At 41.9% G+C, this 12,509-nt stretch overlaps 2 protein-coding genes across 4 annotated transcripts in view; both read left to right on the forward strand.

Annotated features, from left to right (window-relative positions):
* Positions 1 to 438: 438 nt before the first annotated feature.
* On the forward strand, positions 439 to 2,483 carry LOC125247289 (calcitonin gene-related peptide-like). 2 transcript variants are annotated; one of them, XM_048158552.1, is made up of 5 exons: positions 439 to 603; positions 754 to 845; positions 927 to 1,058; positions 2,044 to 2,208; positions 2,288 to 2,483. In XM_048158552.1, the coding sequence occupies exons 2-4, from the start codon at positions 760 to 762 to the stop codon at positions 2,201 to 2,203; spliced, it is 378 nt and encodes a 125-aa protein (XP_048014509.1). In that variant the 5' UTR covers positions 439 to 603; positions 754 to 759; the 3' UTR covers positions 2,204 to 2,208; positions 2,288 to 2,483. The 2 variants fall into 2 exon arrangements, with proteins under 2 accessions (XP_048014509.1, XP_048014508.1); XM_048158551.1 differs by lacking the exons at positions 2,044 to 2,208; positions 2,288 to 2,483 and adding an exon at positions 1,387 to 1,988.
* A 3,834-nt stretch (positions 2,484 to 6,317) lies between these two features.
* Positions 6,318 to 12,509, forward strand: part of LOC125247251 (protein inscuteable homolog) — a 36,432-nt gene continuing 30,240 nt past the window's right edge. Inside the window, exon 1 of one of the 2 annotated variants that reach the window (XM_048158517.1) lies at positions 6,318 to 6,989. The gene's annotated coding sequence lies outside the window, so the exon portion shown is untranslated. The remainder of the gene's footprint in view (positions 6,990 to 12,509) is intronic. The other variant, XM_048158515.1, reaches the window with a different exon arrangement.

Consider the following 12,509-nt stretch of genomic DNA (forward strand, 5'->3'; position numbering starts at 1 on the left):
GTTAACTAATAAAGTGTACATGTTACAGATTTGTCATGATCCCTGTCACAGAAGACGTCTCCTGATACCTCAGAAATGTAAAGCACTGACTAGTTAAACTCCTGTAAGATTCACACAGAAAAAGCTAGAGAACAGAGTGATTCACCCTCATAGAGATGTGTTGTGTTCCTCTCTCACCAGCAGATGGCCACTGGATCACAGTGATGATCCAACAGCTCTGGATGACAGTAAAATATTGATCTCCCAGCACATGTTTATTCAGAGCGTTTATTCAATTAATTTAAATGAATGAGCCGAATGTAGATCCAAGTGCAGATATCAGCGTGATTTTAGTGAATGAAGCACTTAGTGGCTAAAGAATGACGTCATAGTCGATCATCAGACATTATCAGTGCGCCAGAGCCATGGGACGGATGCAGATTGGCTGGCGGGTGCCCGTCTGTGCTCTGATTGGCCGATGGGAGATAATTAAACACCTACACAGATGATACCCAACTCCTCATGGGGAATATATAAGGGCTTGACCACTGAAGCCACACACAGTAGTATCACGGTGGTCTTCAAGTTCAGAGAATCCATATTTTTACCAAACAGCAAGACAAGGTAAGACCTTAAAGCTAGTTTTGACTGAGATCTTTGTGATGTTGGACAGGGGCGTCTTTCTCGTTCTTCTGCTTGGTTTGAGGGGTGAGTGAGGCTTGACACAGACCATGAGGACGCTAAAGTCATGCAGTCACTGTATTTTTGTCCCAGGGTACCATGTTCATGCTGAAGATCTCTGCCTTCCTCGTCGCTTATGCCGCAGTGGTGTGTCAGATGTCCGGCTCAAACGCCGCCCCAGCCAGGTAAAGCTTTCCTTCCTTCTCATGTTGTGACTGGAATCAGCAGATGGACTCTTTCATCAGGTGGTTGATTTGTGTCTTCAGACCTGCTTCAGAGTCTCTGACAGACAGATTTGCGCTCATGGACTACGAAGCGCGGAGATTATTGAGCGCTATTGTCAAAAACGTGGTGCAGATGACAGCGGAGGAACTGGAGCAGACGAGCGATGACAGCAGGTATGAACTCCTTTCAGGACTTTCCGAGCGCGTTTATCTGAAACGACCGACTTCTGCTTTTATTCCTCGAGAGGTAGTGACAGTAGATCCGGTTAGTGAAGTGAGGAACCCGTGGAGATTGAGGTGCAAGGGAATCCCGTTTGCTTGTCCTAACAGCAGCATGTCAATCTTTCCGGAATGACTGCATGTTAACCCCAGAGTTTCCCACCTGAAGCATGTTCTCTCTCTTAACCTGATGCATGTATGAATACTAACGGTGGTGTGGGTCGGGCGGGACGCTGCATGTCTGTGATGATACGCCTGTCTGCATGTGTGTTTCTCCCGACAGCCAGGGCAGATTCCTGTCCAAGCGCTGCTCCAATCTCAGCACCTGCGTGCTGGGAAAACTCTCCCAGGAGCTGCACAAATTACAAACCTTCCCGCAGACGGACGTGGGCGCCGGTACGCCCGGCAAGAAGCGCAGCCTGCTCGAGGGCAATCAGTTCACGAGCTACGAGGAGACGTTTAACGCCATCTAACCCTAACCCTCCCGTTGCATGTGGATTCTGCCTGCTTGACTGACCTGGTTGCATTGGGCTTTTCTTTCTTTCTTTCTTTCTAAAACCTAGACTAAATCTCTTCCATACGGAGTTGTTTTTGTGCATTTCACACATGCCTCTTGAATAACTCTTGAATAAATGTATTATAAAGGTAATATCCACTGATAACAATCAAAGATTAAAAAAAAGTATGATTTCTTTCATGTGTTTAAAGTTCAATAAAGGTATTTTTATATCAGGAACTCTAGTTTTATTGTCAAGTTATTAGTTACATTAAGTTTATTGAGTGCCTCTACAAATACATCAAGATTTCTGCAGGTAAGATGATGACATCTGTGAACGTGCTCAAATAATCAGACTGATAAAGCCATGAATAATGCATGAACGTACATGTATAAGTGTCTCGATCCCTGTGCTGAAGCGCGCTCTCGCTCTGTGTTGGTCAGCGTGACGGCGCAGAAGCGCGCGTGTAACACCGCCACGTGTGTCACTCACCGGCTGGCGGACTTCCTGAGCCGCTCCGGCGGGATGGGCAGCAGCAGCTTCGTCCCGACCAACGTGGGCGCCGAAGCGTTCGGCCGCCGGAGGAGGAGCTCGCGCTTGTGAGCGGGGTATGCACGCGCTGCTGATGCTCTGACCTGCTGTGTGTCACGTGCTCGAGAGTTTCTGACTGTCTCTTCTCTGTTTCAGAGCTGATGAACTCATCTACAAACACAGAAACCTGCTCGCGCGTTCCCAGCTGAGATGGCGGCATTCTCTCTCTCTGAACAAGACTGAATTTTAAACATGCACTTAAGCACTTGTGTTATCCATATGTATTGACAGAGCTTCTAAAACACAGAGAAATCTATAGATTTTTATACGAAATAAATCAGATTCATAAAGACATTGTGTGTTTATTGTGCGATAAATCATGTGCCTTAATTGAAAATAATTGGCATCGAAGAAGAACCTTAAACATCCACAAAAGCATCTTTATAGTGGGAAAAAAAAAGTTCTTAAGATTATTAAAATGTTCTTCACACTGGTCTGATCACTGAAGGTTCTTTGGTGAAACAAAATGCATATTTAAAACACATTTTAGACCCTTTATTTTTAAGAGTGTGGGTTGTTATAATACAGTATTTGATTTTTGTGAACTTCTAAGAAGACCATGTATTTTCTGAGTCCAGCGAAGGCATTGGTGTTTACATTAGCAGGAGTGCTGTGTGTGTGTTCGGCTTTATGAAGAAACAGGCCAGACCTGCTGAACTGAGATGACTTCATTCAGCATCATCTCTCTCATTGAATCTCATGGTATCAGTTCTCATCTGCAGGGTTTGTTATGAATCTGTAACGGAAGATCAGAGCCATTAACAGCAGACTATTCAGTCATCTCCAAAAGGGCTTGTTATAATCCTGTTATGATACAGCTTGCTGTGGTTTTCAAATGCATTAGCTAAATCACCAAATACATTAGATCATTCATCGAGACATTTGAGATTTAAACCTGTCCCAGTTCAAGCTTGAGAGAGTGTTGTGCTGTCATTGTCCAACAGGTGGCAGAGCGAGTCCCATTTTAAAAGCCTAATTTTTACTCAAGATGAATGATTATGATGTTTATTATAGTCATGAATATGATTGTATACTGTCCATTCAGCACATATATTCAGTCTGCTTTATACTTGATAACACTATATTTAACATTATCTGAACAAATGAGAGTGGTGTTTGCTCATGCATTGGGCATTGCGTGTTTGCACAGGCAGTTTCACTGTAAGATGTTAATATTGTGCAGCAGTTAAACTAAGGAACAAGCAGCTGCTCTCGCTCCTTCACTGGGATTTATTCACCTGTTTTCTGCTCACTCTCCTCAACGACACACATGATGAGAGGAATCATTCACAGGCTTCAACACATTCACATATCTTGAGAAGCAATTGCATAAATAAAATATTATTGTCGTTTCTCCATGTTTCCATTGTTCTATATTCTTCAGTGATACGAAATCAGGATCACGGAATCACTTTTCTGATGATATTCACTTTCTTTATTGCACATTGGAGATAAACATTAACACTGTCTGGGTTAAAAACAACCCAATTTGGGCTGGGTAAATATAGGACAGAACAAATGTTGGGTTAATTTTACCCAGTATTGTTTATTTAACCCAGCAATGGGTTTATTCATTTTTACTATAATACTAGCTTTCTTTTACTTCATACATCAATGAATGTTTACAGATTAAATCCTCTAAACTTTTTTAAATACTCCACACAACCACTGGTGTGCATAATAATAATGCTTTATTTTTAATACATATTGCCTACATTTAAGCTCATTTAACAAATATTAGAACTATAAATTAAATCGACCAGTCTCTGTTGTCCTGTTTCCATCATAATGGCGCTAGATCTTGTGCCGGAGATGGTTCGCGTTCGGCGGGGGAACTGATAACTTGGGTCTGCGTTTCACTTGTAGCCGAAAGACACCATGACTGACTCCATAACCTGTATATAAATAATCAGCGTACAGTTCTGAGAATATATTTAACATCCCAAGTATTTATATTCTGTATCTTTTTGAATAAATTCATAACATTTTATGCAAGGCATCAGGCGATTCCATCACTCAAAAAAACTACCCAAACACTGGGTTGTTACGTCTGAACCAGGAGCCGGGTAACACAAGTACTACCCAAACACTGGGTTGTTACGTCTGACCCAGGAGCTGGGTAACACAAAACCTACCCAAACACTGGGTTGTTATGTCTGACCCAGGAGCCGGGTAACACAAGTACTACCCAAACAATGGGTTGTTACGTCTGACCCAGGAGCTGGGTAACACAAAACCTACCCAAACACTGGGTTGTTACGTCTGACCCAGGAGCTGGGTAACACAAAACCTACCCAAACACTGGGTTGTTACGTCTGACCCAGGAGCTAGGTAACACAAAAACTACCCAAACACTGGGTTGTTACGTCTGACCCAGGAGCTGGGTAACACAAAACCTACCCAAACACTGGGTTGTTATGTCTGACCCAGGAGCTGGGTAACACAAAACCTACCCAAACACTGGGTTGTTATGTCTGACCCAGGAGCCGGGTAACACAAGTACTACCCAAACAATGGGTTGTTACGTCTGACCCAGGAGCCGGGTAACACAAGTACTACCCAAACAATGGGTTGTTACGTCTGACCCAGGAGCTGGGTAACACAAAACCTACCCAAACACTGGGTTGTTATGTCTGACCCAGGAGCTGGGTAACACAAAACCTACCCAAACACTGGGTTGTTACGTCTGACCCAGGAGCTAGGTAACACAAAAACTACCCAAACACTGGGTTGTTACGTCTGACCCAGGAGCTGGGTAACACAAAACCTACCCAAACACTGGGTTGTTATGTCTGACCCAGGAGCCGGGTAACACAAGTACTACCCAAACAATGGGTTGTTACGTCTGACCCAGGAGCCGGGTAACACAAGTACTACCCAAACAATGGGTTGTTACGTCTGACCCAGGAGCTGGGTAACACAAAACCTACCCAAACACTGGGTTGTTACGTCTGACCCAGGAGCCGGGTAACACAAAAACTACCCAAACACTGGGTTGTTACATCTGACCCAGGAGCTGGGTAACACAAAAACTACCCAAACACTGGGTTGTTACGTCTGACCCAGGAGCCGGGTAACACAAAACCTACCCAAACACTGGGTTGTTATGTCTGACCCAGGAGCCGGGTAACACAAGTACTACCCAAACACTGGGTTGTTACGTCTGACCCAGGAGCCGGGTAACACAAAAACTACCCAAACACTGGGTTGTTACGTCCGACCCAGGAGCCGGGTAACACAAAAACTACCCAAACACAGGGTTGTTACGTCTGACCCAGGAGCAAGGTAACACAAAAACTACCCAAACACTGGGTTGTTACATCTGAACCAGGAGCTAGGTAACACAAAAACTACCCAAACACTGGGTTGTTACATCTGAACCAAGAGCTAGGTAACACAAAAACTACCCAAACACTGGGTTGTTACGTCTGACCCAGGAGCTAGGTAACACAAAAACTACCCAAACACTGGGTTGTTACGTCTGACCCAGGAGCCGGGTAACACAAAAACTACCCAAACACTGAAAAAATAACACAAAAATATTTTTCAATCCAGGACTTGGGTAGAAAAAATAACCCAAGATTTTTTAGAGTGCATATTCATTTCACCTTAAAACATATCACCAGAGACACATTTATAATTACACAACCTCCTAAACCACAGAATATGCAGCGTCTGCATTAAGGTGCTTTATTAATTTGAGCTAAAAACAGAGAGGAGAGAGATGAACTTCTGCTGTCATTAACATTTGTTCTTGTGCTTAATGGCGACTTACTGGAAGATGGGGTATGCTGTCTTTGAGCACATTATATAACCCAAAATTATAGGATTTATTTAAAAGAAATTCATTTTCCACAAGTTGTTTTTACGGTCTCCATGCAATCCGCTGGGATGACTGAACTCTTGCGGTGTGTCCACATGGAAAGACTGTGGCAGGGATTTGTGTTTTCTTCCTCGCTGGGTTTTGTAACCTTCTCACTGATGCTCGTACTCTTAATAGTGAACAGCTGTTTGTCATTTAGTCATTGCTGTTGAAAATAAACCCTACGAGGGTGAGCAAGGATATCCTTCTTTACAAACAGCCAGAGAGTCGCTGCTCTTATTTTCAGTGCATTTTAGTCCCATTTTCTCTTCCCTATTTTAGGATTGAGTTGGACTATGCGTTCCTCAGCATGTCTTTTGTTTTCATAGGCTTTTTTTTCCATGGCTGATTTTTCCACCGAGTAGATGAGGTGAAATCAGATACCCTGAAAGTTTAATGGTAAAAGTCTAGGAATAACCGAACCCAGACGGCTCCTCCCAAAATCTCCCTTCTTCTGAGATTTAGAAGAAGGGGAAAAAAACAGTCTCCTGTCACATAAAACAGTTTTCTTTCTCATGGCAGCTCCTGACTGTTTTCCCCGGCCTCTTTCGTTCCTCCCCTATTCCACATCTGGATTCCAGGCCCACATTTATTTATGTGACTCCAGTTGTTTTTGAGGGAGTTTAAAGTTCTCGACCATGTACCGTTGGCAGCCGGGCTGGATCCGATGAAGTCTGCAATTACATCTCACCATAGCCGGTCATTCTGCAATTACATGTTTGACCACAGAATGTCTTGAAAAGCAGAGCTCTGCCGCTCATATGGCAGACAGAAATAGACTGGTTTGGTGTCTGGTTGGACCTTCGCCCAGTAGAAACTATGCTGCTTGACTGACGAAGAGATGTGGGCTCTGCTGAATTCAGACTAGAGCTGCAGACCCGCAGACGCTCCAGACCCGGCTCTGCTCCTCACTACAAACCTTCACAAACCGACAAAGTAAGTGTTGTTTATTTACATGCACCTGGTTTAAAGGGTGTTTTCTTCTGACTCCCTGAACTCAGTTTACTGTGGCAGCATCAGCAGCTGGGTAAATCATCTAGTTTGATGCGTGACTGCTGTGGCAGAATGATTTTCTGTGAGGTGTTTAAAAGGTCTTGTGTCTGATAGGAGCTTTGATTCTTTGAATCCACTTGCCTTGAATTAATCACTCGCAATTATTGTGCTCTACAGACTCGTTTGAAAGGTTGATCTCTAGTATAAATCATTTGAAAGCCTCTTCAACATTGGACATTGCATTATCATGGAAACAGTACTTTAAATACTTTTCTTGGCTGTTGTGATACTACTTCAAATTTGGAACACAAGTTGGTTAGACTTTTATTTGATCAAATATATATTATGTGTAAAATAAAGTACATTTGCTTTACAGTAAACCTAAACTTCTGTAACTGCTTTGACTGTAGCAGTAATCTGCTGAGTATTTCTTTAAAGGAGTGTTTGATTATGATTTGACTTTTTTAACTTTAGTTAGTGTGTAATGTTGCTGTTTGATCATAAACAACATCTGCAAAGTTACGACGCTCAAAGTTCAATGCAAATGAGATATTTTCTTTTACAGAAATTGCTTTTTAAACAGCTGGTAGGAACTACAATGAGCTTCTTCCTGGGTTGGTGACATCACAAACCCTAAAATTTACATAAGCCCCGCCCCTGAGAACACTCAACAAAGGGGGCGGGGCCATGTTGGGCTGCTTTAGAGAAGAGGAAGAGTTGTTGTAGTAGAGTGTTGTTGTCATGCCGTCATTTTACGCCGGACTGCTTCACAAACGAGGGTCAATTCAACACAAAAGATGAACATGACGGCACATGCTAGTGGATGAGTTGAATCAACTCCACAGCAACTACATCAATTTATCCACTAACCATTCAGAAACGTCTAAAAGTTGTAACTTCTCTCCATCAGTGTCGACTCCGGTTTGAACAATGTAAGGCTGAACACCGTTACTGACAATCCTCATTTTGGCTGCGTGAGATTCTCCAGCTTTGTTGTTGTTGAGCTGTTAAAGCTCCGCCCTCTTCTGGAAAGGGGGCGGGAGCAGCAGCTCATTTGCATTTAAAGGGACACACACAAAAATGCCGTGTTTTAGCTCACACCCAAATAGGGGCAAATTTGACAAGCTATAATAAATGATCTGTGGGGGATTTTAAGCTGAAACTTCACAGACACATTCTGGAGACACCATAGATTTATATTATAGGTCCACTTTAAGAAGAGTCTGTATTCCAAAGCATTCATGAACTACAACCACTAAAGATCAGATCTGTGATCAGGTTAAATACAAGTTAAACTCTGCTGCCGTGGAGCTGATGGGTGTGCATGTGACGCGTCACGCACACACACACACACACACACACACACACACACACACACACACACACACACACACACAGAGAGTTTTACCACTAATAACAGAGCTGAAAGAGCAAAGCGTTTAATGAGCATCTAGAGATGAGCGAGGGAGACTCAAACAAATGCATGCGTGGCTTTCTGAGGCTCAGGGATACTGTTACTCCCTCCATCATCCACTCAAAGACTCTTTGTTTCAGGAGAGTCAGGCCTGCAGTCAAACTCACCCATGCAGGGTCGCAGTCAGCATTTTCCCCAAACCCAAAGTGAATTCCTTTCTTGCAGCTTGCAGAACGTCTTCATAAGCAGTTTTAAAGTGGCCGGTCTGTGTTTGAGAGTGGCAAGAGTTCACCATCAGTTTCATGCAGGACAGCCTCGTCCACATTTATGTCTGCAGATGATGTTTGATATTGTGGTTTGTTTTGCACCAGAAATTCAGTTTGGAGGTCAGAGAGTCACTGAATCAAGAGCAATACTTCAGTAAGGTGGTCTGTGTGAGAAAGCATTAATCCAGGTAGAGTAGTTTTAGCAACTAAATCAAGCAAGTTAACTATGGGTAAGCTGTTAACTTCAACATTCACTTCCAAAGACGAGGGTAACTTTCAGGGTATGTCAGTGGCAACTAACTCCATGAATCTGACTTAACCAGAGTTATTTTACCTCAGATAAACGTCTCGACTCATACGTGCCCATTTGATGAGGCTCCAGTGGGTGTGACAGCACAGATTACACATGATATTATAATTATACAACATTATAATCATGCAATCCCACTTGTTTTTCTGTATAATATTCTCTAAAAACTGACTATGCATTTTCAGAAAACAGCAAACAGTCTGTAGGTTTGCTATAGCATCACTGTTGAAGGTTAAAGTTCAAACATAATGTTACAAACTGCTCCGACACTCAGGTTGAAGATCCAAATGCAGCTTTAATGGGAAAATCCAGAATCGTAACACATATACCCGCACAGGGGCCTACACTGGGGATGGGCCTACTGGCTGCACGAAAATTATATTTTTCAAATAATTATTTGTATATATGGGAGTTTTCAGCAGTGACAATAGCATTAAACCAACTCGCACACCTGTACATTTTCAGGACTATCAAATGCATTTCCTGCAAAGCCCTGCTGTGCGAATGGAAATGGACTGGACAACTAGTTTTCTGTACTGTCATTTAGTGCGAGAGATCCACCCTGCGCTGAACGCAGGTTCAGTCATTTTTGCGCGGATATAATCTGGGTGTCATCTGAAGGATCCAGTCACTGTTCCATCAGTGCTGCTTTAAAGCCTCAATAATTTCAGGAGTTTTAAAACTGGGGACGGAAATACATGAATCGCAATATTGCTTAAATGTGATAATTAAACTTTAAAAGGCTATGATTTAATTAATAAATACGCCAGCACTGCATGTTTTAAAGAATAGATGCTGTGCTGTTGTTGTGCAATTTACATGCTCGTGCTTTTAGAGCAGTTTGCAATCACCAAATAGCCCACATTTATGCTATTTATACTGATAATAATTTATGTTATTTATACTGTATCATGGAGCTGTACCTGTAAACTCTTGTTTTGTTTTGTTTTTGTGCACAAAAAAGTATTCTCGTCTCTTCATAACATTAAAGTTGAACCACTGCAGTCACATGATTGTTTTAACGATGTCTTTACTACATTTCTGGATCTTGAAAGTGGTGGTTAAATTGCATATTGAAGAGTCAGATAGCTCTCAGATTTCATCAAAAATATCTTAATTTGTGTTCTGAAGATGAATGAAGGTCTTACAGGTGTGGAACGACATGAGGGTGAGAAATAAATGACAGAATTTTCATTTTTGGGTGAACTAACCTTTTAAGTGCCCCTTTATTGTATTAATATTATATTATCTGCAAATACGTTTTTTTTTTAAATACATTTTTAAGATTTGACATACACTACAAGTGCACATTCAATACAATTAAGTGTACTTCTTTTTCACTGTTATTGTCATGAACACAGAAGATCCCCTATCAATAGCAGTAGTAGCCTTTATGCTTCATTTGCCAACATGAAAAATAAATAAATAAACAAATATGCAGCAGACGTGATTAGTGTCAGTGATGAGCTCTGTGTTTAGTGCTGTCATTCTCCGTTTTGAGAACTCACATCCAGTTCTTTTTCTAGCTAACTTTTTACATTTTTAGCTGCTGCATCTTTTCTGTTTCCATGGATTGAGTGGAAAACCTGAATCAACACTCTATAGCGTGTCTAAATCAGGAAAGTACAGCTGTTGGGCCCATTTCCGCTGGTTGTTTGCTATTCTCTTTGTCTAAAGGAACTTGTGGCAGTCAAAGGCAGCGGTTTTTATCACAGGTCGCTTGCGTTTATCTTTACTGCAGGAATGTCAAGTGACTGACAGATTGCTTCGAATTCCATCCCTGCTTCCTCCCACTTTTCATTGGTTTTCATACTCACAATTGAGGCCTGGGGAAGCGCTGTGTCTTGAGTGTCATATGAATGATGCTAAAAATCTGGCTGAACAACACAAGAGCTTTTTCCGATTGCATAAGAGGCCGGATGCCTGTCTGAACCTGTGGAAAGGTGGTACAGAGCGTTCAGAAACAACAGGACTCATTACAGCTGCTGTGTTTCACCATCTTGTTGTCCTGCTGGTATGTATGACGTGCACCTGGCAGTAAAAAGAGTCTCTCATGGATGTGAAAAAGTATTTATCTTGCAGGGATCCACCCAATTTCCAACCAGTGTGCATCAGAAACAATGTGTTTGAGTAAAGTGTTTATTATAGTTATAGTATGGGAGGTGTGCTGATGTTTCTATCAGCCTGTGAGAGCGAAGCGCCGCTGTTCTCATCTCTAGTCAGAGAGGGCATTTGTGTTTGGATATTACAGGCTGCTGGAGTACATAACTCTAACCCCATCTTCACTTGTGCTTGTGAAGGACGTCCCAAAGGGAGCCTTGTGCACTAATCAGTGGCTCTCGAGGAGTCTGTCATTGTGACCTGTGGCTTCACACACATCCTCAAACAAGACACAGAGAAACAGGTTACAATGACAAGTCATCCGAGTCTCTTTAGGACAAACAAAGAGATCTAAAGATGCCAAAATCGGAATGAAAAAAGTTACAAATTTCAACAGGACATACAGTGGGATGTGGGAAGATTTTGTGTTGATTGTGATGATTACAGAGCACATGGGCAGCATGTGCATCCGAGAGTCTAGTTACACTTCATTCATTATTAAAAGGCTCAAGGTGTTTAGCCGCCTACATCCCGTCTGTTGGAAGTCTCTCCGTTTCATTGGACATGAGCATTTCTGTAAACTCTGTAAAGATGTTCCCTGAGCTCCTGAAGACATTAGTCTTTGTGAGCCTCCATTCAGCTCCTGACAGAAACCATCTCCCATCATCTGTGCCTTTGGATAATAGCAACTTTTAATCAGTTTGTAAATGGTAAGACACACTTTATTTATGTCTGTCTGTAAGTGTTCCTCTACTGTATGCATCCCTCTGTCCATCTATGAGAAGATAAAGAACATCTTTGACACTATTTTAAATGGCAAATGATTATGGACAGCCCTGTGGTTTACTTGACTGATGTATTGAGGGAGAGTATTATTCGAGTGGTTTATATGAGTGTGTCTTATATTTGCTTTGTAGTCCAGACCAGAGGGAGGGTCTCTCTCTGTGAATCGTAACCTGACCTCACTGAGTAATCTGACCTCACTCGGACATCTGTCATCTTCAGTGTACATGGACCTCAGTGTACCAGTCCTGCTCTTTTGACAATTTTTTGCTCATTATAGAAAATCTAATATTTGCCAAACTATACCAGCCATGCCAGTATGATGACCCACTCTGACATCCATTTGTTCAGAGTCAGACAAAATTGGAGAACATCATTTTCCTGTTTACAAAGTTTATAACTAATTACATAAAAGTATTCTGAAACTAGATATACAACAGAAATATATCAAATTTTTATATTGCATATTATTCTTTATTATTTCCAAACCATTATATTCTGACTGCTGTAGCTGGTTGAACCAGAGACACATTATTCAATTGTGTGTATTTTAGGTAAAATGTTGTTTTACCACACATATATATATACTT

Source organism: Megalobrama amblycephala, linkage group LG15, assembly GCF_018812025.1.
Source record: "Megalobrama amblycephala isolate DHTTF-2021 linkage group LG15, ASM1881202v1, whole genome shotgun sequence".
Classification (NCBI taxonomy): domain Eukaryota; kingdom Metazoa; phylum Chordata; class Actinopteri; order Cypriniformes; family Xenocyprididae; genus Megalobrama; species Megalobrama amblycephala.